We start from the raw sequence: 23978 nt of genomic DNA, 5'->3' as shown, positions 1-23978 counted from the left end.
CCAGCCCCAGAGCTGGGGAGCAGTGGGGAGGGGGGGCAGGCAGCTGCCCCCCCTGCCCAGCCCCCCAGCTGCAGGCCCTTCTGCAGGAGGTGCAGGGGCTGCGGGGGGACCTGCAGGCGCTGACCTTGACCCTTCAGCACCTCCTACGGGGCTTTTCGGGGATCCCTCCTGCCACCGGCTCTCAGCCATGATGGGGTTGTGAACCCTCCCCCCCCAACTGGGTGACTTGGAGGTGGGGGGGGGGCTGCTGTGACCTCCAGATGAGATAAAGTGGGGCTGGACAGCCCCCCCCCCCCCAAGCCTCATCCCCCAATCCTGGAGCTTCTTGATGTTGTGGTGGTGGTGGTATGGGGAGCATCGTTTTGGGGAAGGGGATGGGTGGATCAGCCCCACCTCGGGCCCATCCTTGAGGGTGGTGGTGGGAGTGTGACCTGGGGAGGGGGCGCAGGCAGTGGAGCCCCTTCTTTGGGTGTGGGAGGGGCGGGCCTGATCCTGACCCCCCCATCCTGTGACCCCATCTCTGCCAGCCCCACGGTGCCAGGCTGTCTTTCTCAGCGTTTCCCCATGGCACTTTCGCTTCCCCCCCACACCCTCCCCTTCCTGCACCCCCAAGGCCCTCCCTGGAGGGAGCTTTAAAAGAGGGGGGGCCCTGGGAGGAGGGGCCCAGGCAGCTGCAGCATGGGGGGGCTGGTTGGCCTCGTTCTGTGCCTCGGTGACGGACTGGGGTTCCTGGCGGGGGGGGGTGTCAGGGGCTTGGGGGGCCACAGGGCTGAGGGTGCACTTGGGGGGCACAGATCTGGGGGTGCACTTGGAGTGTGTGTTGGGAGTTTTACTGGGGTAGGCAGGGTGTGGGGTGTCTTGGGAGTCAGTGGGGTGTTGGTGGCATGGGGTATCTGTGGGGTGTGTGCTGGGTGTCAGTGGGGCATGGGTGGTGTGGGGGTGTCCTTGGAGGGGTGTGTTGGGGATCAATGGGGTGTGGGGTGTGAGGGGTCACTCAGGTGTGGGAGGGTGTCCATGGGGTGTGTGTTGGGGGGGTCAGTGGGATGTGGGGGTGTCCATGGGGTGTGTGTTGGGGGTCAGTGGGTTGTGGGGGTGTCTGTGGGGTGGGGGCTGGGTTCCTACTCCCGGATGTTCCCTCTCTCCCCCCAGTTCTGTGCTGCAGCGGCGCGGCCGGATCCGATACATTGGGCATCCCCTGGTTGTCCCCCTCGTTGTCCCCCTGGTGACCCCAGTGTCCCCTAAGTGTCCTTTGGGGTCCTCCCCTTGGTGTCTCCAGGTGACCTTGGTGTCCCCCTGGTGACACCTGGGGGGCCATGGGGCCAGCAACCACAGGATGTGGCAGGCACTGGGGCATGGACCACGTGTAGGAGGGCTGTTAGTGGCAGACTGGGTTTGTACTAGGTGGACTGGGTTTGTGCTGGGCAGACTGGGGCTGTACTGGTCACACTGGTGCCATATACCTTCTGCCCCCCCGCTACCACAGGGGTGACAGCCCGGCTGTGGGGCAGCCGCTCACACTGCGCTGGGCACCTGCAGCTCCAATCTGGGGGGATGTGGGGCTCGGTTTGCGCCGAGGGCTGGGACCAGGCGGCCTCCCGGGTGCTGTGCCGCCAGCTGGGCTGCGGCCGCCCGCGCCTCGTCCCGGCACCCTGCAGCCCTGAGGCAGCCGGAGCTTCCCCCGCGGTGCTGCAGCGGGTGCAGTGCACCGGGCAGGAGCCGACCCTGGAGCACTGCGACCTCCAGCCAGGGCACCCATCGTCCTGTCCCACAGATTGGGTGGCCACCGTCGAGTGTGAGGGTGAGCGTGCTGTGGGGTGAGGCTACCCTCGGTGAGGGGGGGGTGGTCCCACAGGGCTGGCATCACGCCGGTGTCCCCACGCAGAACCCTTCCAGCTGCGGTCGGTGGGTGGCCCTGGGCGCTGCGCCGGGCGGTTGGAGGTGAACCGTGCCGGGCAGTGGGGCACGGTCTGTGATGACGGCTGGAGCGGGACCAACTCAGCGGTGGTTTGCCGGGAGCTGGGCTGCGGGGCGGCAGGGAAAGTCGGTGACCTGCCACGGGGATGACCCCGCTTCGGGCCTGGTGCTGGGCGCATCTGGCTGGATGACGTCCGCTGCCGGGGTCAGGAGTGGACCCTGCGGGACTGTGCCCACCGTGCCTGGGGACACCACGACTGCACCCACCAGGAGGACATCGGCGTGGTCTGCCAGGTCTGGGACCACCCCCCCCCACCACCACCGTGGGACACCCAGGGTGGCCTGGCAGGGCAGGATCAAGCCATAGTCCCTTTTGTCCTCGCAGGATGCCTGAGTGCTGCAGCTCTGCCCCCGGACAGCCCCCAGTCTCAACAGCCACCCTGTCCCCCTGCTGAGCATCCCTCCTGCATCACTCCCCAGGCAGCCTCTGGCCCCATGGGGGACCCCACGCACAGCACCCCCCAGGAGGCCGTGGGTGGCAGCTGGGGGCCCTGCGCCAGTCCCTCGTCCCCCTGCCCCGTCATTAAATGTGGAGAACTGAGCCTCTGCCTGCACCATGCCTGTGCCCAGGGACGTGGGCGCAGCCGTGGCCATGCTGTGGGGCAGCGGTGGGGTGAGCGCAGGGGCCTGGCTGTCCCAGGTGTGGGGCTGGGCTGAGCCTGGCCCCTTGCCCATGGTCCCCGTGTCCCTCCCGTCCTCCCCCCCCGCCGTGGCCTCTCGACCCTGTTATGAAACAGCTTGTTAACGCTAATCCTGCAGCCACCTGTCCTGCTCCCAGCACCCTACCCACCCTGGCAGAGGGGACCTGCCCACAGCTCTGCCCCACGGCGTGGGGCAGGGGCCAGGCCGGGGCAGATGGGGCAGCAGGGCAGGAAGGGGGGGGTGGGTTTGGGGGCAGGGTGTGGAGCAGTGGGATTTAGGGGTGAAGGAGGGCAGAGAAAGGGGCAATGGGGGCCAGGGCGTGCAGAGGGGCAGGGTGTGGGGTGATAGGAACCGGGGGGGCAGAGGGTGTCCATGGAGTGGGGCCAGGGGCTGCAGAGGGGCAGGGTGTGTAGCAGTGGAACCTATGGGTGCAGAGGGGCAGGCAGTGGAGCAATAGGGGCCAGAGGGGCAGGGTGTGGGGCAGTATGACACCAAGGGGGCACATCCCTCCCTGTGATGACAGAAGGGGGACAGGGGGATGCAGTCAAGGGCAGCGAGGATGGGGGGCTGTGGGGTGGTGGCCTGTGGGGCTCAGCACTGGGCTGTGCACTCCCCCCGGCCCTGGGGACGAGGACGGGGACAAGCTGGTGCCACCTGGCCCGGCTGCCCGCCCGGCTATTTCGGTGCCCCCGCAGCTGTCCGTCCCTCCGCCCCCGCGGCCCTGCCACCACACTCCCTCCCACGCTCTCGGGACACCAGCCAGCAAAGGGCCCCCCCTCCCCGGGGCAGGGGACGGTCAGGGACAGGGACAGGCGCCTGCATCCTCCACATGCCACTGAGGCCGGAGACGTGCCAGCGAGGCTGGATGGCCAGACCTTGGGGATGGTCCCCAGGGGGACAGAAGCGGGTCACAGCCCCCTGATTCCTGCCCCATGGTGGTGGTTGGGGGGTCCCCCCTGGGAGCAGCCCCTGTTCCCTGCGTGGGTAATGGAGCAGGGTGGGGGGGTGGGGGGGGGCTACCTCCCCCCCATCGGCCGCCTGCCAAGCTGGTCCCACTAATGTGCTGTCAAGTATTAATTACCTTCCAGCAGGGCCGGGGTCAGGGCCTGGTGTGCAGGTGGGATGAGGGGAAAGAGCAGGTGGGGAGGGAGAGGGTGGGATATACCCTGGGAAGTGGGGAGAGGGAGGCAGCCATGGGAAGTGGCGGGAGGGAGATGGTTGTAGGAGATGGAGGGGTGATGGTTGAGGGAACTGGGGAGAGGGAGATGCTCATGGGAATGGGGGAGAGGGAGATGGCCATGGGAAATGGGGAGTGGGACAGGTGTAATTGTGGAAAATAGATAGAGATGGTCATGTGAAGTGGGGAGAGGGAGGGAGATGGTCCTGGGAGATGGGGAGAGGGAAGGGTATGGCACTGAAAACAGAGAGAGGGAGGGATCCAGCCCGGGAACTGGGGGAGAAGAAGGATGCTGGGGCAGGCACAGCCATCAGCACACGCAGAGGGATGATCAGGGTGCCCCAACCCTCATGCTCTGTGGTCCCCCCACTCCAACTTGGGGAGACCCCCCCCCCAGCATCCCCAGCTCTGTGCCACCCCCACACCCCCCCGGCTGCACCCCCATGGCCAACGGCCACATTTCGGCACAGCCGGTACTTCCTTGGCAGGACAGAGGGTGCGTGTGCGGCCAGCCGGGCTCTGCCAGCCCCATCCCAAAATAGACCCCCAAGGAACGCGCCCCGCCGAGGGGGCCCAGATGTGAGTCAGAGCGGGGGGGGGGGGGGGGGGGCGAGACAACGGGGGATGGCGGGGACATGGAGTGGGGGTGGCGTGGCTGGGGACACTGTGGACGGTGGCAAAGGGGGCTTGGCATGGGGACGGCGTGGGACCCCATGGGATGATGCCTTAGTCCTGGGGATCACTGCAGGCCAGCAACCAGGGCTGGTGTCATGTCCCCCCCGTCCCCATACTATCCTGCCCCGCATCTGGGGGTCTGGTGCCCACAGCTTGCTCCCAGTCCCTGCCCCACACCCCCGTGAGAGCCAGCTGGCATGTAGGTGGGTGAAGCTGGAACTGTGAGATGCTGCATGACTCGAGGGGACGTGACAAAACAGATCCCCCCTCCCCATCTTCTTCAGGGAAAACTGAGGCAGGTGGAGGAATGCCTGCGACTTGCTGCATCCTCCCGGGATGCCACCGCAGAGGGATGAGGGGTCGTGGCCAGGCTGGGGCTGGGGCTGTGCTGGGCCAGGGGGGGAAAGAGGGGGGGACTGTGGCAATGGTGGGGGTTCAGGTGACGTGTGGTTGTGTTATATCTGGGAGGTGTCACTAGTGGAAGGTGTCCCTGCCCGTGGCAGGAGGGTTGAAACTGACTATTTAAGGTCCCTTCCAACCCAAACCACTCTATGATTCCATGATTGCTGGGCTGTGTCCTGGCACAACCGGACTGTCATGATGTGGTCAGTCTGTGTCATGGCATGACTGAGCTGTATCATGGCATGGTTAGAGTTGTGTTGTGGGATGACGCTGTGATGGCATTGCGTGGGGGACAGGCAGACAGGATGGGGCTGGGCACAGGGGGACAGACAGGGCATTGCACACGGGGACAGATATATGTCAAGGAGCATGGCTTGGCGAAGCAGAGCAGCTTGGTCTGATGGAGTGGCAGCACTGTGGGGAAGGACAGACGGACAGGATGGAGCATTGCATGTGTGGTCAAACAGAGGTGGTGTGGGGCAGCTGTGACAGAGGACTCGGCATGGACAGACAGCATGATGTATGGCAGGGGGATGGACAGACAGCACAGGCAAGGTCAGCCAAGATAAGAAGCTAGGTGTGCGTGGACAGATGGACCAAGTGCTGTGTGACATGGAGGGAGGGATGGATGGATGGGTGGATGGATGGATGGATGGATGGATGGATGGATGGATGGATGGATGGATGGATGGATGGATGGATGGATGGATGGACGGACGGACAGTGTGAAGGACAGCTTGCAGGGACTGATGGACAAAGCATGGTGCTGGGGACAGACTCTCTCTCTGGGTGGACAAGCAACATAGGGACAGACAGACAGTGCAGAGCAGATGCTAAGGAACAGCCAGGAGGCCTGCACTTTGCTTCCCCACCCTGCATTGGGTGCACTGAGCCTGCTGGGCTCAGCACAGCTCATCCCCCATCCCCAGCTCCATCCTGTCCATCTGTCCCCCCAAGCAGTGCTCTGTCTTTCCCCTCTTCCCAAGCTCCATCCTGTCCATCTCTCCCCACATCCCAAGCTTCACCCTGTCTTTCTGTCCCCATATTCATTACCCTGTCTGTCCCTCCATCCTCAGCTCCCTCCTGTACTGTCTCTCCCCCATCTCCAAATCTCTGTCCGTCTGTTCCCCATCCCCAGATCTATCCTGTCTGTCTGTCCCCCCATGCAATGTCCTGCCTGTCCTGCCTCCTGACTATCTTTGGCCCTCGGCACGCATTGGGACTGACACATGTTCCCTGCGTGCGAGCGGCAGAGATTAGCGCGGGCTGGCAGCATGGGAGCAGGCAGGAAAGTCTGAGTCACAGCTCCTGGTGCCGGGGGCAGCTGTGGGGCTGGGGGCACCCAGCCGTGCCCCGGGAGCACCCGACCCTTCTGGGACACACGGCGGGGGACACAGGTGAGGCACGCACTGCTCCTGGGCTGCTCTGCTGTCCCCGTGCAACCCCGAGGGACACTCGACCCTGCCTTCTGCTTCTGGCTTGCTTGCATGGCCCTCTTGGCTCAGCCCCACGGCAGTGGGGGGGTGCATGGTGGTGGGACAGGCTGGTTGTGCCAGCCCTGCACACCTGGAGGTGCCGGTGGTGGCAGTGACCTTGCTGCGGCTGTGCCGGTGCAGGTGGTGGGATGGGAGAAGGGTCCGTGGTACTGCTTCAGGGCTAGGGATGGAGGAGCACGGAGTCATCCCTGACCCCTTGCAAAGCGGGGGATGTGGGTGGAGAGAGGGAGCTCTGATTGCTGCTGTGGGGCAATGTGGGCTGCGATGCACAGCTGCCTGTCCCTCCTCCAGGAGGTTACAGGGCTCTTTGCCTCTCCTCTGGGGTGTGATGTGGGTCTGACCCTCCCTCCTAGATGAGAAGATGGGAACTGAATGGCGTGAGCATCCTAGCTCCCCATGGCCCCATCAGCACCACTGGACAGGGGCATTTTGGGGTCCCCATTACCTCTTGGCATGGGGCTGCACCTTCCCACCAGCCAGGACCCCCATGCCTGTGCAGCGCCTGGGGGAGAGGGGCAGGACTTGATCCCGGCCAGGAATACTGTAGGGAGAGCCCCAGGGGTAGGACTGGGCTGTACTGGGATTGACCGTGCTGGGTCAGGCTGGGCTAAACTGGGCTGGACAGAGTTGGACTGGGCTGGACTAGAGAAGACTGGACCAGGCTTGTCTGGGCTTCACTAGACTGGGAAGGGACAGACTGGATTGGGCTTGGGTGAGCTGGACTGAATTGAACTGGACTAGACTGGGATGCTTCAGACCAGGTTGGTCTGGGCTTCACTAGGCTGAGCTGGGCTAAACTGGACTGGACCAGACTAGACTGGGCTGCACTGGGCTGTCCCGACTGGGTGCCCTGGGACTGTAAGGCTGGTGCCGCTACCATCTCCCCATGCAAGGGGCTGGGGACAGTGGGGCTTTGCAGCAGCATGAGGGGCTTGGCTGTCCCCAGGGCCCATGGAGGAGTCGGATGAGGACGGAGAGGACAACGAGGAGTTCCTGGAGCGGCTGATGGCACAGACCGGCCGAGAGATGCCGCAGCGGGAGCTGGAAGAGCACTACACCGTGCTGGAGGAGCTGGGCAGCGGGACCTATGGCCGCGTGGTGCTGACGGAGCCCCTGGACGGTGGTGAGGGGTGCTGGGGGGCGGGGAGGGCGACCCTGCTGCTGACTGCAGGAACCTGCCCCCCAGATGTGCACGGATGCACACAGCCCCACCGCTGCGCCCGACCCACCCGAACCAAACCCCGGCTCTGCCCAATCCACCCCTGTCTCTGCCCCACTGCGGTGTCCCAGCTGGTGCTGACCCCTCTTCGGCTCCCCCCACATTTCCCAGGCTCACCGGTGGTCCTCAAGCTGATGTTGAAGGAGCGGACGCCGCGGCGAGCATTCCTGCGGGAGTACTGCATCGCCCTGTGTCTCTCCAGCCATGCCGCCTGCCTGCGCGCCCTGCCCGTCGCCTTCGAGAGCACCACGCACTTTGCTTTCGGGCAGGAGCTTGCTCCCGCTGGGGACCTGTGTGCCCTCCTCAACCCGGGGGTGTGTTGCTGCCCCGGGGCTCTGTGGGAGGGAGAGTGGGGGGTCAGGAGGGGTGGGAGGGTGGAGGAGGGGGTGGCGGGACAGCTTTGCAGTGGGTGCAAGTGACGCTGTGTGCGGTGGGGTGCACAGTCATGCTTTTTGTGGGGACACCCTTTGCCGTGGGGTGCAGTGATAATGTGTGCAGTGAGATCCTTTGCAGGGAGCACCCACTCAAGCTGAGTGGGCAGATCCTTTGCCGTGGGGGTGCATGCCCACACCGTGCATGGAGAGACCCTTTGCGGTGGGTGCAGTGACACTGTGTGTGGGGACACCCTTTGCAGTGTCACGCTTTTTGTGTGGAGACCTTTTGCAGTGTGTGCAGTGGTGCTGTGCATGGTGGGAGACCCTTTGCAGTGGGGCTCAGTGACACTGTGTGTGTGGGGAGACCCCTTGCAGCGAGCTCCTACTCACAGCGTGCACGCAGACCCTGTGCCGTGGGGTGCATGCCCACACTGTGCATGGCGAGAGACCTTTTGCAGTGGGTGCAGTGACACCACACACAGCAGGAGACCCTTGCAGTGGGGTGCGGTGGTATCATGCACGGGAGGACACCCTTGCAGTGGGGTGCACGTTCATGCAATGTGTGGGGAGTCCCTTTGCAGTGCAGGCATGTGGCTGCAGGTTGCTGTGAGGCAAAGCACAGGTCAGGGGTGCCGGGTGGGGGTCTGGGTGCTGCAGCAGTCCCTCTGGGGAGGCGGCTGTGTGGCAGGAGCTGGTGCCGCTCTGCCTGCAGGAGGGCCTGCCGGAGGAGCTGGTGAAGCGCTGCGCGTCCCAGCTGGCTGAGGCACTGGACTTCATGCACAGCCGTGCCCTGGTGCACCGGGACGTCAAGCTGGACAACGTGCTGCTCTTCGACCGCGAGTGCCGGCGGGTGAAGCTGGGTGACTTCGGGCTCACCCGTGTGCAGGGCTCGGCAGTGGGTGCTATGTCTGGCACCCTGCCCTACGCCCCACCAGAGCTCTGCCTTCTCCAAGGCTCTGACACGCTGGAGCTGGACTCCAGCCTGGATGCCTGGGCCTTTGCCATCCTCCTCTTCTGCCTCTGCACAGGCTGCTTCCCCTGGGCTGTGGCCACCAGCTCCGACCCCCAGTTTGAGGACTTCAGCACCTGGCAGGGCGGCACCGTAGGGCGGGGGGTACCAGCATCCTGGCAAGGCTTCAGCTCTGGCGCACTGGAGATGCTCCGGCGCCTGTTGACACTGGACCCCGACCGCCGGAGCCCAGCCATCGAGGTGCAGAAATACCTGTCCCTGCCCTGGGTGATGGCTCCCAGTGCCGGGGAGCCAGTGCCAAGCAGCTCCCAGTCCCCCTTTACCAGCAGCACAGGGGAGAGCCCAGGGGGGACTGGGGGACAGGATGCTGCTGGTGGGGGAGACGGGGTTCCTGTGCCCCCCACTAACACCCTGGCCCCGTGCCGGTAGCCAGCACCTCCCCTCCATCCCGGGGCTGGTCTCACAGCAGATGGTCCCCAGGGGTCTGGGCTCCCTCTCTGATGCCTGAGGCTTGTGGAGGTTGCAAGCGTGGGAAGGAGAAGAGATGCCTTGGACAGCACATGTAGGCTCCAGCCCTGCAGCTGGACGCCCAGCACCTTGCAAATCAATGTCACTCGGCAGTGGTGACAACAGTCCACTCAAGCACCGGTTGCCCAGCTCTGAGATGCACAAGGGAAACTGAAGGCAGAAGCAGCCCATGGGATGACAGGGAGACACAGGAGGAGAGCAATTCATTAGATACTAAACCTGTTAGGGCTGATGCAAGATCTCTGCAGAGTCAGATGGTGAAACTACTCTGCAGTGAAACCCATGAACGTGTCTGACCTTGACCTCCTTCCTGCACCTTAGGGATGAGGAGGTTGTCACAGACTGCTGTTAATTATGGAAGATGCTAACCAGCCTCCTGGGGGTTAACTGCTGTAATTAGGGAAGATGCTAAACAGCCTCGTGGGGGTTAAGGAGCAGGGGAAACAAGCATAAGTCCTCAAGGCATGCAGTTGAATCAGGGGTGTGCTGGGGCTGTGAGGAGCTGCCAGGTGGATCTCTAGGACTTGAGTTAAAACTGGTCAAACCTGGGATCTGGCTGTCTAAGCAACACAACGGACAGGGAGCTTTGCACCCTTAAGGGCTGGACGTGGGTTGGTTAATAGTCCAAAAGGCACAGTGAGAGAGCACATTGGGATGGCTCTGGGTGTGCAGGAGGGGACACACATGAAAATCGGCTTCAATGGTTGCAGATATTCTCCATTTCCAGCACAAAAGGGACTGGGCAGAATCCGGAGAGGAGTTTGTGGGGTGAGCTCATGGTTTGGAGGCTGGACAAACACCTGCCCAGGCTCAACCAGCCATCTGGTCCCTGCTGGCTTTCCCACTGGGACTGCTGGCAGCTAGGAGGAGAGCAGTGGGGTCCCACAAGCTTTGGCACCTAACCTTGGTGCCACACCATGTGCGGGCAGGGCTCTGCTCTCCTGTCCAGCCTGGGGCTCTCCTGCACCCCTTTGAGCAGTCTGCACCTCTGTTTTGGGACATGAGGCTTCTGGAACCTCTGCCTGGGCCCCCCACACACTCTGACTGGGAAGCCCCTGCCCACCACCCCCCCGGGGAACCCCAAAAGGCTGAGGGACACTGTGCTCTGCCGTCGGCAGAGGATCCATCTCCTGCATCACCAACCCTGGTGCAAAGTGGAAGGGGAGCAGGCAAATTAGCTGAGATGCTGAATCTTAATAAAATTATCTGTTGTTTTGCCTTTTTTTTTTTTTTTTTTTTTTTTTAATAAAAAACCCACTGTGTTTTCCCACTTAGGGCTGCTTGAGCCCTAAACCCTGCTTTTTCTCCTTCTTGGGGGTAGGCAGGCTCTGAGCAAAGAGGGTCCAGCCCCCCCACCCCTCCATGGTGGTAAGAAGTTTTCAGAGAGGGGAGGGCACACAGGCAGCTCGGAAGCATGCCGAAAGCCTGGCTTTGGCAACATGGAACCTCTTCCTCTGTGGCTGCCCCCCTGAATTGCAGCCTGGGATGCTTGACCCAGGGGTGGCAATGCCAGACTGGATGGTGGTGCTCCCTGTAGCTGGGGGTGGAAAACTCCCCCACCCTGGAGGAACTGTCTCACAGGTGGGGTCCTGCAGCCTGTTGCTGAATTTCTCCTGAGCCACATGGTTTTCCAGGCAAGAAAAACCTCCCCAGCACAGCGCCAGCATGCATGCCATGGAGCTTCCTCCAAAGGAAAGAATGCTTCATGGAAAATGTGTGGGGTAATGCTCACAACAAGCAGCTCGATCCGCTGTCCACTCTAGCCCTCAGTCAAGATTCCCAGTGGCTGTGGAGAGCTGGGCCAGTAAAACCAGACAGGGTGGTCCAGAGATGCTGCTGGCTGAATGGCAAAGGGGGCATCATGTGAGGGACAGCCAAGCTCCCAGGATGATTTCAAGGAGGGTCTTGGGGACTTTATGAGGGAGTGCAATATTGCAGCAGCCACCTGATATCAGTGCAGCTGGACCTGCAACGGAAAAAGCTTTGGCTGCATCTATGGGGCCAGGATGGGAGAAACCTCCTGGTCTGAGTCCACCAATCTCACCTCTAGGGTACCAGGAAGGAGAAATCCCTTGGGGTCTCAAGATCTGCAGGATTTTGCTACTTATTAATAGGTAAACCCTCACATCTCCACTCCCCAACATCATGGTGCTGTGGTGGGGACACACTGCAAGAACCTTGGGCTGGTGGCTGGCACAACCGCTTACTGAGATATCCAGAAATGATGCTCATGGGCGCGTACCAAATCAGACATATAGCATCTGGGTGTATCCAGCAGATGCACCAAAAGCAAACCCCAAGAGCACTGTTGAGGGGTGGCCCCCCAACCAAGCTGAAGCATCATCACATCACCTCTACCCTCCTCTTCCCGGACAGGAGGTAATTTGGATACAAGACATTAGAGCAAATTGAAGGCTTAACTCGTGGGCTCTGCTGAAGAATGGGATTGCTCTTAATTCCTCTTTTGGGATGGACTTTAACAGGAAAGACAGGAAGGCCACACTGAGGGCCAGTGGCACTGGTGGAGAGCTGCAGCTACCAGGCTTTTGGCATTGCTGGGGCAGGCATGGATCAACATGAGAACAAAGCATCCCAGCTGCTCCTGTAGTCAGCAGAGCTCCCCGCGGGCTCTTGGAGAGTCTCAGGGGCCATTCATGGCTTGTATCGACCTACAACTCTTGTGTAGGTCAACCTTGCAATGCCTGCCTTGGTCTGAAGATGGTGCGGCACTTCTCAGCTAAAAGGCCAGATGCAGAGGAAAATGCTTAGGACAGACCACCAGTTTCCAGGACTGGGGAGACTAAAACCCCTCATTTCTGTTTGCATTTCTTAAAACCTACCAAAAATGAGAGGTTTGCACTTAGAAGAGGTTCCAGAAATCCCAGCTCATCAAACATCCAATTGATGGTCCAGATCTGTTGGCATTGACACCAAGGACTCTTCCTGGGACCTGTGCAAAACCCAGCAAGAAACAGTCAAAGCTGTTTATTGGCTTTTTTGTTTGTTTGTTTGTTTGTTTGTTTGTTTGTTTGTTTGTTTGTTTGTTTTTAAACTCTGCTTTTCTGAGAAATGGAAATTACTTACACGGTTTGCCATTGTGGGCAGATCCAGGGTTGCAGAGATGTGGTTTTAATCCCTATAATTTATTCGGTGATATAAAACATAGGTTACTGTCAGGGCCAGTGACTTAATCTCATTTCTCTTGATTATTTTTGATTAATTGGTATTTCTCCTCAGCTGACTCTCTCCTCAAATAATGATATAAGTGACAGAGAAAAAATAGCATAATGCTCCCTATAAATTGGAGATTTTTCTTGAGAATCTTAGCAGGTTACTGCAAAATCCTAAAATTATGTTAAGGATCTGGCAGTTGAGGAATTCAGGATCACTTTATTTATTTATTAAGAAATGACTGCTTGTTGCATTGAAACCAAACCTTCTTTGACAGTCATGCTAGTGGTTTTCAGATTCTAAAAAACTCATTTAATTTCACCTGTGAGCCCTCCCTGAATTTAAAGCAAAGTACCTGATTATCCACAGTGACCATCAGGAATGGATTTATTTAAAAATTTAAATACTTATTAAAATAGTTATCACAATATTTATTTTAATGTGATCTTTAATCACTCACGGGGAGTTGGCGAAAGGCAGTGTCCTTTCACTGTTTCCCTCCATGAAAGGCTCCTCCAAGAAGCAATGTCCCATGGGGTGCTCAGAAAAGGACCTGCTTCGCTGCTAAGCTCCGCCATCCTCTGCAGTAATTTTGTTCAGTGAAGTTGCAAATTGCAAAGGCCAGCGCGTTCCCCTTATAGCTGCACTCTCCACCCTGTACAGTCATCTTCCTTCCACCTCTGCGCAAGACCTCAACCCATAACCAACACTTGATGAGATTTTTCTGGTTCAGACCAAGCTGATTCCTGCTTCTCCTGGCTGTCTTTCCTTGGGAAGGGCTGTACACCCACTGGGAGCTTCTGTGGGTGCACAGCTCTGACCTCCATCCCTCCTTGCAACAACCTCATCCAGCGCATGCACTCTGCTTGGCTCTGCTCTCCACGATGTAAAGTGGGTGCAGGTTTTTGGGTGCAAGAGCCAATCTCAGTGGGGTGTGGGAGGAGGGTGGGGGCAGCCCCTTAAATCTCCCATTGCAGCTCCATGACCAGACCAATGCAGGGCCAAACCCTGCTGGGACCTCTCCACAACAACTTGAGTGCAGTTACCCTTTTATTTTTATTTTCAAACCAGAAAAATCATCTCCGCACTCCATAGCAATATACAGATGTGAAAGGGAGCGGTTTCTTCATACATTTAGAGAAATAGTCCAGCTCTAGTCAGCAAAGGTGCTCAGCACTTGCTGGGGTTTCTGGGCTCCTCACCCCTAAAGTGGAGAAGGCAAACAGCCAGGAACACTCCCAGAGGCTAATCCCAGTTATTGCACACTCCTTTGATGATTTCTAGCTGAGGGATGGGACTGACCCACCCTCTCTTTTGCTTCACCACATGTTTTCATAGCGAGTAAAGGGAGAGAAAATACCCAGAGGCCTTGGCTCTTTGAGCATGGTGAAGTGCTCCGTCATACCCCACTGCACACCAGAAGCAGCTGGGGTCAAAGGACCATGCCCATGACACACACTCATTTAGGTTTCCCACTAGAAGAAAAAAAAAATGCTCATAAATGCCCCTTCTCTCCATCTCTGTCAGAATAAGTGGACCGAGGCCTTTCTGTCCTTCAAAGGAAAATCGTAGACTGGAAAAAATAGGTTTTGTCTGCTTACAGAGCTGCTTTTAGCCTCTCCAGGAATGTTGCACAAGTTCATAGGCTCAAACATGCAGCAGTGAAAGCTCCTGGTAACAAAAGAAATTTAAATCCTCGTTTCCCCTTGCATGCAGAATAAGAGAACAACCGTGGTTTAAACAAAATAGTTGCTGCAGTCATCCCACAGTGCTGGGATCCTCCTTTCCCATCCCTGTGCTGAAGGAACCAGGGCTGCACACTTGGCACATCCCTTAACAGGGTGTTTGAGGATGGTCCTTGCAGCTGTACCACTGGTTAGACAAGACAGCTCTTCAACAACAGACCACATTTGAGTCTGATCAACCATTTTGCAAGTTACAGCTGTTGTGTGAATAATTTTGTTATTTTCTGGGTGTTGCACACATTGCTTCATTTTTTGCTTAAATATTCTGCTCTACAGAAGCTAGCATGGAGTTGCATGAAGTTGTCCCTGCGCTTTTTTCTCTAACGTCACAGAGAGCAGATGCGATGCCAACTTTATGTGCATTGTTATTGATGATGTGTGAGGGTAAGAAGTGACTACCAAACTTTACAAAAGCCATTATTGAATCTCTGGATGAGTCTGGAAACCTGGCAGATGCCCCTATTACTGTAAATTTATAATTTTCCTGTTGCTACTTACAGAGTACTGAACCTCTTTTGCTGCCACCCACCAGAAACCCAGGCTCATGATGTGCCTTCCATCATACTTGCCTCTGTTGACATTTTTTTCCAAAGGAAGCCATCTCCTGACTAGGCTGCAGGCTCTTGTCTTTGCAAAAAGGCTGACAGTGTTCCCAGCCCTGGCAGATTCATCTGAGCTGAGATGAGAGCACTCTGTGGGAGCAGCCCATCCTCAAAGCTATAGAAAGGCCTTTTGTGAGCATTTCCTCGGCATCACATCAGATGTACCTGATTGCAGTGTCCACAGACAACAGATTTATATCCCACCAAGTAAAGGAGCTCTTCCTCTGATCTCTTGCTGTGTCCACCTCTTCCCACAGTGACTGCATTTGTTTCTGTACTCCTTCTCTGATCGAACCAGAATCTGCATAGCACAAGTTCGGTAGTGGTGTCTCCTTTTGGAAGCTGTGGGCTTTCACACTGAGTGTTTTAATGACCTTAGTGTTAATGTAAGCCTCAAAGGCGATATTCTACCCTTTCATCAAACCACTGTTGTCTTCCTTTTTTTTTCAGGATCTAGGCTCTGAGAGCACATGAAAAAACAGCTGACGAATTTCCCCTGAAAACTGAGGCATCTCCTTCTCCCAAAGAAAAGAAGCCACAAGCACAGACTGAAGTAAACAGAAAGGTCATGAAACTGCTGGTTTCTGTACCTTTCCCTTTTTTCATTGCTGGTGGGTGCTTGGAGCTCAGGTTGCAATGAGAAGCCTGGGATAGCAGGGTGCACCTTCTGTGCAAATCTCAAGGGACTGATTTTTAAATGCTAACCCATCGTCTGACTGTATCTCTGGTGGCTTTAGGTGTGCAGGTTTAATCCTGCTGCAGTTGCCCATACAGATGCAGTTTGTGAAGGGTAAACATTACCCAAACCGCTCACTACTTCAGCTGCAGTCACGATAAATGTCCACCCTGCTGCAGTCTGAAGCAGTCCACCTGCCAAGCCTTCCAGTGGGCTTTTTCCTCCCTTCCTGTGGTTGACTTTTGACAAGACAAGCCTTCATTTCATTGCAAAACCCACAGGTGCTCATGAGATGGTCTGATTGCTGCTCACTCTCACTAATCCTACCAGCCAGCATGTCCCAGCTGTTCCTGCAACCATCTATCCAACCGCTCAGCACTCAAGGCAGAAGAAAGTGCTCCCACACTTAGCCTACTAAGTTGCTGGCCATATTGCCACCTGAGTGGTACTTTTCTGGCATGGTGTTACACATCCTATAGGAAGAAGACCAAAGCTAGTAATATCATACTTTTGTTCCCAATATTCCCTTCTCCATTCCTCTCTACTCCCTGTCTGCCTATTGTATTTTGCCCCATTTCCTGGCCATGGTCTGGCAATGGCCCATACAGCATAGGGATCGGTGTGAGTGGGTCATGTGCTATTTCCAAGAGCATCTGCCACTTACCCTGTATTTTGCAAGTATTCAAGTCTGCATGTGTGCAGCAGGAGGAGCTACACAGGCTCCCAGTGGTTGCTGTACATTCACTTTAAAAGTTCCAGGGCATCTTTGTGTTGTGGGGTCCAGCCTCAGCTTGCGTTTCTCTCTAATAAGTTATAGAATGGTTGGGTTATAATATTAGATCTCAGAATATGTGCCTCCAAAACCACAAAGTCCCTAGGGCTTAATTGCTTTTTTAATACTCGGTGATGGGTAACTGCTGGATTTCTTGTGGCACCACAGTGGGGGGCCATTTTTCTCCCACATTTCCATCTGATGTCCCAAAAGCTTCCATCCTGAATGGGTTCCTCTTTCTTTTCCTCCAGTACCTCTACCCCAACAGGCTGTAGGTTTGTGAGAAGCTTGGCCACAGCCTGTGTTACTGGTTCTGCAGCCCGTAGGAAGACATCATCCATTGGCTGCACAGCAGTGACCTCCTCTGGTAATTATAATGTTTCTGCCTCTTTAGCCAAAACATAAGGCCATGCAGGTGGGATAAGGTTTGAGAGTGTTGATAGATATGGGTATCTCCCCAGGATCACATCCCTAACACAGTCTGGCTCTCAAGTCATTGCTCTCTTAAATCACTCAGCCTCACCCCCATAACCTGATACAGACCCCACAGGACTATCACGAGGATTTAGTGAGGGAAACCCAGCCAAATGCTGTAAAACTGGAGTTGGCAATCCATTTGAGTAACTGAGAGAGAGACGTTTATGTAGACACATTTTTCCATCATCTCTTAGGCTCAGTAGTGTCTGCGGGTGCTCCGTGTTTTCCCCCTTTTGCACAGAGACAGGCTGATTCTTTCCCATTGCATTTCCTTTAGCTGAGGTTCTTCCCTCGTTTTCATCTTCTGCAATGTGTGGTGGTAAATCTGCCAGTAGACATTGGAGGATGTTGTGAAAAATAATGAGGTTTAAGACTCAGGACTGTCCCAAAAGGCAGCAGCCATCCCCCAGAGCCTGCCCCAAGACATCTCAACGCATCTGACCGTGAGGTACTTGATAATTCGGGAGCTCAGAGCAGAACTTTGGCAGAAGACGGGAACCCAAGCCCAACACTATCACCCGGCACCCCATTCCTCTCCCACATGGGGAGGTTGCCCGGTTGGGTTTGGCTGTGGGTACACCCGCATGGCTGGAGCAGTCAGTCGTTGCAATGAAGTTGTATTGCACTTAAGACTATTGAAGCATTAATTAGACTTAATTAGACTCCACAGAGAATGGTGTGTTGTTCTGGTTGCCGATACTGAAATCTTCGGTCCAAGTGCGCAGTGTGCCACACTAAAGGATTAAAAAGGCAGGTAGAATATACCGCAGCCCGGTTTCAAGTCACTGATTGCCGGAGCTGCTGCTGAACTTCAGCGGCTTTTGTGATCCTCTGCGGACCCCTTGTGTCCAAAACCGGGAACTGCCGCACTTTTCACGGCAAATTCTCATTTATAAGATCGTTCAGTCGGAAGGGAGCTACAACGATCACCTAGTCCAACTGTTAACTTCAGTTAAAAAGTGAGAAAATTACCTGTGAGCTGTGCTGCATCTACAGACCTAAGGCCGGGGGTGGGGGGGCCGGGGGGAAGAGATGGAGAAACAAAATTATTTTAGTTAACCAGGGCCGCATGCATGGATCTGAATACATGCATTGAACAGATTTTTTTTTTTTTTTTTTTTTTTTTTCCAGTGAGACAGTGCCATTTTTACATAGTGATGAGTAGCATCACACCCCAAAAAGGTTTTGTAGGCTTTTATTGTGAGAAACGGGCTTATTTTGGAAACCTTGCCTTTTGAAAATGCTGGCAATCACTAGAAAGTCAAAAAAACCCCAGTCTCCCTGAGTCGTTTCTATGAAGGGGTCTGAGAGTAGTTTGCCTGGTGCTCACTTTTCTACATGGCAGCAGAATTACTGACTTTGCTGAGAACAGCCAAGACTTTCTTTGCTTAAATCCAAGTTATGACAAATCACTGTTAAGCCTAGTCCTTGCTATAAATTGTGTTAAAAACCTTATTTGAGATATTTTAGGGACCAGACAAAGGATTTGAAGGACTGGAATGGAATTCGTCCCCTGTTGAGCAGTTTCTCTGTTAATTCCATACAGGTGCCTTGATTCTTTGATCTCTTCTTTCTCTAAATAAAAATCTGTGGAGGTCTGATACCAGATATCTGCCCACTGCTAAATGTCATTCTGTGACTGCACAGCAAATCACCTCAGTCTATGCTGAGTGGCACTTAATCAACCTGGTTCTCTTTGTGGCAGGGCCTGAGGCCGTGGGACAAATGGTACAGGACAAAGCCTCCTGACTAAGACTTTCCTTGGGAGGAACAACAGACTCTCTGCCTTAACAGGGGAGACCCAAATAACTGATCATTCCTTTACTCTTGATCCACATAATGCTTTTCTGTCCCGGATTTAGATCTCGTTCCCAGATCTTAGATCTTATTCCCAGAAGATCCCTTGTGGATGAAAAGGCTGTCTGACTTGGTGTCAGATTTAAAAACCAGCTGCCCTTGCACAAGTGGTGTCCAGATAGGACCCTCCTTCCCTGGCACTGCTAGTTGCAGAGGGAAGGATGTTGCAGGGGTGGGAGAAAGCCTCATGTGTGTTTGCAGATATTTACTGGACAGTCTGATGCTCCCCAGTGATTTTTCTCTCTCATCAGGGATCCTCTTTGCAGTTTTGTCTGTAGAAACCTTTGCGAGCTTCATCAGACATTGTGTAACTGTGGCCATAGCTGTAATACTTTAGTCTCTGCTTGTCTCATAACTGCGATGTTAATATGAGGACAAAGATCAGGCATCCCAGCTACAGGCTGCTGTGCCAGTCTGGGCGATGCTTGCAGCAGCCCAGAGCCCTGGCTGTTCAAACTGATTGCATGGTCACGATTTCCTGCAAGAAGTACAAGTGGAGGAGCATCGCAAATGCAAAGGCTGGAAATATAGACCCTGCTATGAACAAACCTGTAACATAAACCAGCAACAGTGCTGCATGACTGTGATAGAAATTCCAGAAGCAGGACAGGGCTGTACCTCCTGGAAGGGGAGAAATATGCCTGAAAGGTGAGATCTTATTCCACTCATCCCCACAGAAGACTGTCTCCCACCCACTATCCACTTTTAAACCCAGCAAGGGAATAGGTCCTCAGATGTAGAAGGTCCACCTCTGCAGCTGGAGTGAAACATGCTTAGGGTTGCATGCTGCACACTTGCACTGAAGATCTTACCATTGGTAACATGAAAAACACAATGGCTCTGCAGGGTCTAATTAAGTTAGTCTAGTTAACAGTTCAGTAGTCTTAATCTGCAGTGTCTTTCCCTCCTCTGAAGGGAAAGAGGAATTTTCTGAAGCTGGAAGAGGAGTGAAAGCTCCTGGGACAGACACAGTCCTGGGAGGCCACCCATTCGTCAGAGGACTCTCACAACACTATTCTTAGACATTTTATTCCCAACCCAACACTTTCCTGCCCTAAGAAGGGCCTTCCAACACTGAACAAATAGATTTCTAAAGGTCAGATGACCAGGTTGGGAGCCCACATGTGTTTCCATTCTTAAAAGTGAAAAATGATCACCTGATGTAAAGATCCCACAGATTTTCAGCAGGTTGGTAATTCTTCCAGACAGCATAGTTCTCCTGCTCAGCATTCACACTAAAAGCAGCAATTTTAGGTCATGAGCTCCAGCTCAGCTGTGTTTTGCTGGAGGTCACACAGGCAGAGCCATTCACTGAAGATCCTTGCCCCTGAGACTGATTCTGCTCACCACCATCTCACACAACACCGTGTTCATGCCAGTGATTTTACTGAAACCCACCTCTGGAATAAATTTACTCTGGAATAAATTTCAGCAAGCATGAGGGCACCTGAGATGGGTCCTCCTTGAGTCTCCCTGTGCAGCCTCTCGAGGGGCTGCAAATCATGGTGTGCTCCTGGTGTCCAGCACGGCTCATGTGTCTTCAGACCCATCTCCAGACAAACCCCCATCCTGCCCAGGGGCCTCTCCCACTGCTGCAGAGAACCACGACCTCTAAGGGGAGCCTTTTTACCCCAAATCCAGTTTTTTCTCACTGCACATCAGGATGATGAATGAGAGTTTTGATCCTTCCCTGCTCGTGGCAGGGGTAGTCTGCTTTTGCCTTTACCCTGCTCTGGGCAACCCAATTTTGTCCCTGCCCTGCTCAGGCAGCTTGCTCTGCCCTTGTACCATTTCGGGTATCTAGTTTTGCTCCTGTCCCACTTGGTGTAGAATATTTTGGTGCTACCTCACTGAGAAGAACTGTTTTGCCCCTGCCTGGCTCAGCTCAGTCAGCCTTACCCCTGGCCCACTGTCCTGGGTTTGAGTGAGTGGTGTGGGTTTTTTTTGGTAGCAGGGGAGGGGGCTACAGCCATGGCCCCCTGTGAGAAGCTTCTCGAAGCTCCCCGGGCTCCAAGTCAGCTCCAGCTCTGCACTGAAACTGAGCCAACCAGCTGCACCTCTGAGAGAACATATTTAAGAAGGGATGTGGTGAGGAGGAGTGGGACTTGTGAGCAGGAGTTGCGGCAGCTGCGTGAACACCAAAGTCAATGGAGGAACGGAAGAAGAAAGGAGCAGGGAGGTGTGCCAGAGCAGAGACCCCCCTGTATCCTGTGGTGAGACAGCAGGGCAGCCCCCCTGCCACCCATGGAGATCTACGGTGGAGCAGTCACTGATTTATGGCCTGTGAAGGACTTTGCATCGACAACTAAGGTGACTGTATCCGAAGAAGGCTGGGATCTTGTGGGAAGAAGTAGCCCCCACTGTTTTAGTTTGATGCTGGGAGGATTGCAGCGTGCAGGGGTATCCCACACCTAAGCAGCTCAGGAAGGGCTGCAGCCTGTGGGAGGGACTTCAGTTGGAGAAAGTTTGTGGAGGACTGTCTCTTGTGAGCAAGGGACCACACTGAAGCAGGGGGAAGAATTTCCAGAAGCTCCCCCCACTGAAGATGGCAGAAGCAGCAGCACTGACTGCACCCCCCATTCCCTGCCCCTGCGCCCCTGGGGGAGGAGGTAGAGATATCGGGAGCAGAGCTGAGCCCGGGAAGAAGGGAGGGGTGGGGGGAAGGTGTTCTCAAGATGTGGCAATGCTTCTCACTGTCCTACTCTGTTAAGGGTTGTTAGTGTCTGTAATAAATGTATGTTCTTTTTTTCTTCCCCTAACGAGTCTGCCTTTTGCCCATGACCATAATGGGTGATTTTCCCCTCTCTGTCCTATCTCAAATCCCAAGCCTGAATTATTTTTCCCTTCACATTGCTGGGGGGGAAGAGAGGAGTGAGCGGCTGTGTGGAGCTCAGTTGCCCTCTGAGCTCAAACCACCACACTGACTCAGAATGACTGGGTGTCATGGTTGGAACCTGGTCGGCAGCCAGCCACCCTGCAGAAGCTCGCCCACCCTACCCCCTCAACCTGGGAATGGGAGAGGGAATCGGAGGAGTAAATGGAGACTCACAGGTTGAAATAAAAACAGTTTAATAATGGTAATAAAATAAAACAGTGACAAAACCAGAAAATATAAACAGGCAATACACAATGCCATTGCTCACCAGCCACTGACCAATACCCAGCCCGTTCCTGGCTGGCGATCATGAAATACCACGATCCCGCAACCACAATCCCAGAAGCGAGAGAGAGAGAGCCCCTTCCCAACCACTCCTCCTATATATAGTGAGCATGACGTTACATGATCTGGAATATTTCATTGGCCAATTTGGGTCCAGTGCTCTGGCCATGCTCCCTCCCTGCTTCTTGTGCTCTTGCACATGGGCAGGACACGGGGAGTTGGAGAGTCCTTGAAATCTCAGCAGCAGTTGAAAACTTCAGTGTGCTATGAGCATTCTTCTCATACCAAACCCCATGCTGAATCCAAAAGACAGCACTATTCTAGCTACCAAGAAGAAACATTAACTCTATGCCAGCCCAAATCAGGAGACACTGGGTTTCCTCCTACCCTGCTCAGGGTGGCTTGTCCTGTCCCTGGGCAGAGAGTTCTGCACATGTCCCATGCAGCACTGCTGGTATTGCAAGACCTTATCTTTATACCCACTATGGCCTCCATGTCTCCTCTTCTCTACATTAGCCAGCTTCAGATAGCAGACAAGTAGCAGTTTATACCAGGGCAGCAGCCTAAAGCCCAGCAAGGAAAGATAAGGACTGATGTGTGGTAGTTCAGATTTGACAGCGCTGAAGGACGCAGGTAGTAATTGTCTCCTATGACAGGAAGAGAAACACAGAAAGAGAAACAGAAAAAGGGTGAGAAGAAAAAAGACAAAGCAAAGAAAAGGAAATGTATTCTGAACACATTTTAATACTTCTTGTTACCTGACATAAAACAAATAGGCTTGCTGCCTGAGAACTGTGTCGAAGCCACAACAATCCACAGACATCTTGCATCACAGTCCATTGCTGACCTGAAAAAAAAGGCATCGATATCTGGAGATGAACTGCGTGGTTTCTGCAGAAAAACATGGGCAGAAAACTACAGAGCCAAGAGTACATCAAAACAAATCCGATCTAGCCCCTAAAGAGACATTCTCCCCCAAATCCTTGGCTGCCAGTAACCTTGCCATGAAAATTAGCCTTCCTCAGCACACATTTTCCTGCCATTAGGAAGTTGCTTTTTACCTTTGTGTAGCAGAAATAATGTCCTATGTACCAGGATAGCATATATGGAGCAGAGGAGTGGTTGTCCGGCTGCCTGAGACATGTATGACCAAAGATCATAGAATCATAGAAACATGGAATAGTTTGGATTGGAAGGGACCTTTGAAGGTCATCTAGTCCAACCCCCTGCCATGGGCAGGGACATTTCAACTAGATCAGGTTGCTCAGAGCCCCGTTCAACCTGACCTTGAATGTTTCCAGGGATGGAGCATCTACCACCTCTCTGGGCAACCTATTCCAGTGTTTTACTACCCTCAGTGTAAAAAAGTTCTTCCTTACATCTAGTTTGAATCTTCTCTCTTTTCGTTTAAAACAATTACCCCTTGTCCTATCACAACAGGACCCACTGTGCCCATCTTTCTTATAAGCCCCTTTTAAGCATTTAAAGGCCACAATAAGGTCTCCTCAGAGTCTTCTCTTCTCCACGCTGAACAACCCCAACTCTCTCATTTCCTTACAGGAGAGGTGCTCCATCCCTCTGATCATTTCTGTGGCCTCCTCCGGACCCGCTCCAACAGGTCCATGTCTTTCCTGTACTGAGGACTCCAGAGCTGGATGCAGTGCTCCAGGACGAGTCTCACTAGAGCAGAGTGAAGGGGGAGAATCACCTCCCTCAACCTGCTGGCCACACTTCTTTTGATGCAGCCCAGGATAAAATTGTCTTTCTGGGCTGTGAGATCCAAGTACTTGGGATACTCCACAACCTACAGAGAGACCAAGAGGGATCAGAAGTGATCCTAAAGTATTTAATGAAATAGCCTTCAACATGTAATTGTTTGGGTGACAGGAAACAGCTCTCAGATAAAGCAGCTCTGTTGGAGCAGAGTACATGCTTGTCTTCATACGGGAACTCTCCTCTCCCCAGAAGGCAATACGAAAAAACCAACATGAACAGCTTGTGAAAGAGTGCACTGCTTTGGGAAATCTGCTCCAGGGAGAAGAAGTTGCATTCCAATTGCAT

The 23978-nt window shown here is 54.7% G+C and overlaps 2 protein-coding genes across 2 annotated transcripts; both read left to right on the top strand.

Moving 5' to 3' along the window:
- The first annotated feature begins 884 nt into the window (after positions 1 to 884).
- On the top strand, positions 885 to 2444 carry LOC116960904 (CD5 antigen-like). The gene is given in 5 exon segments (XM_042790474.1): positions 885 to 889; positions 1150 to 1222; positions 1402 to 1798; positions 1883 to 2208; positions 2300 to 2444. Coding segments are annotated over 5 exon segments (810 nt in total). The 3' UTR covers positions 2309 to 2444.
- Positions 2445 to 4298: 1854 nt separating this feature from the next.
- On the top strand, positions 4299 to 9358 carry LOC104368936 (uncharacterized serine/threonine-protein kinase SBK3-like). The gene is made up of 4 exons (XM_032989800.1): positions 4299 to 4372; positions 7313 to 7489; positions 7697 to 7899; positions 8672 to 9358. Exons 2-4 carry the CDS (start codon positions 7318 to 7320, stop codon positions 9356 to 9358), a joined length of 1062 nt encoding a protein of 353 aa, XP_032845691.1. The 5' UTR covers positions 4299 to 4372; positions 7313 to 7317.
- The last annotated feature ends 14620 nt before the right edge of the window (positions 9359 to 23978 follow it).

This window comes from Tyto alba, unplaced genomic scaffold (assembly GCF_018691265.1).
Source record: "Tyto alba isolate M040663 unplaced genomic scaffold, T.alba_DEE_v4.0 Super-Scaffold_17, whole genome shotgun sequence".
NCBI lineage: Eukaryota > Metazoa > Chordata > Aves > Strigiformes > Tytonidae > Tyto > Tyto alba.
This window is presented reverse-complemented; position numbering and strand designations above follow the sequence as displayed.

Coding starts and splice junctions, on each gene's coding strand:
- LOC104368936 (XM_032989800.1), top strand. CDS start 7,318: ATGGAGGAGTCGGATGAGGACGGAGAGGACAACGAGGAGTTCCTGGAG. Junction 7,490..7,696: donor GACGGAGCCCCTGGACGGTG/GTGAGGGGTGCT, acceptor CACATTTCCCAG/GCTCACCGGTGGTCCTCAAG. Junction 7,900..8,671: donor GTGCCCTCCTCAACCCGGGG/GTGTGTTGCTGC, acceptor CTCTGCCTGCAG/GAGGGCCTGCCGGAGGAGCT.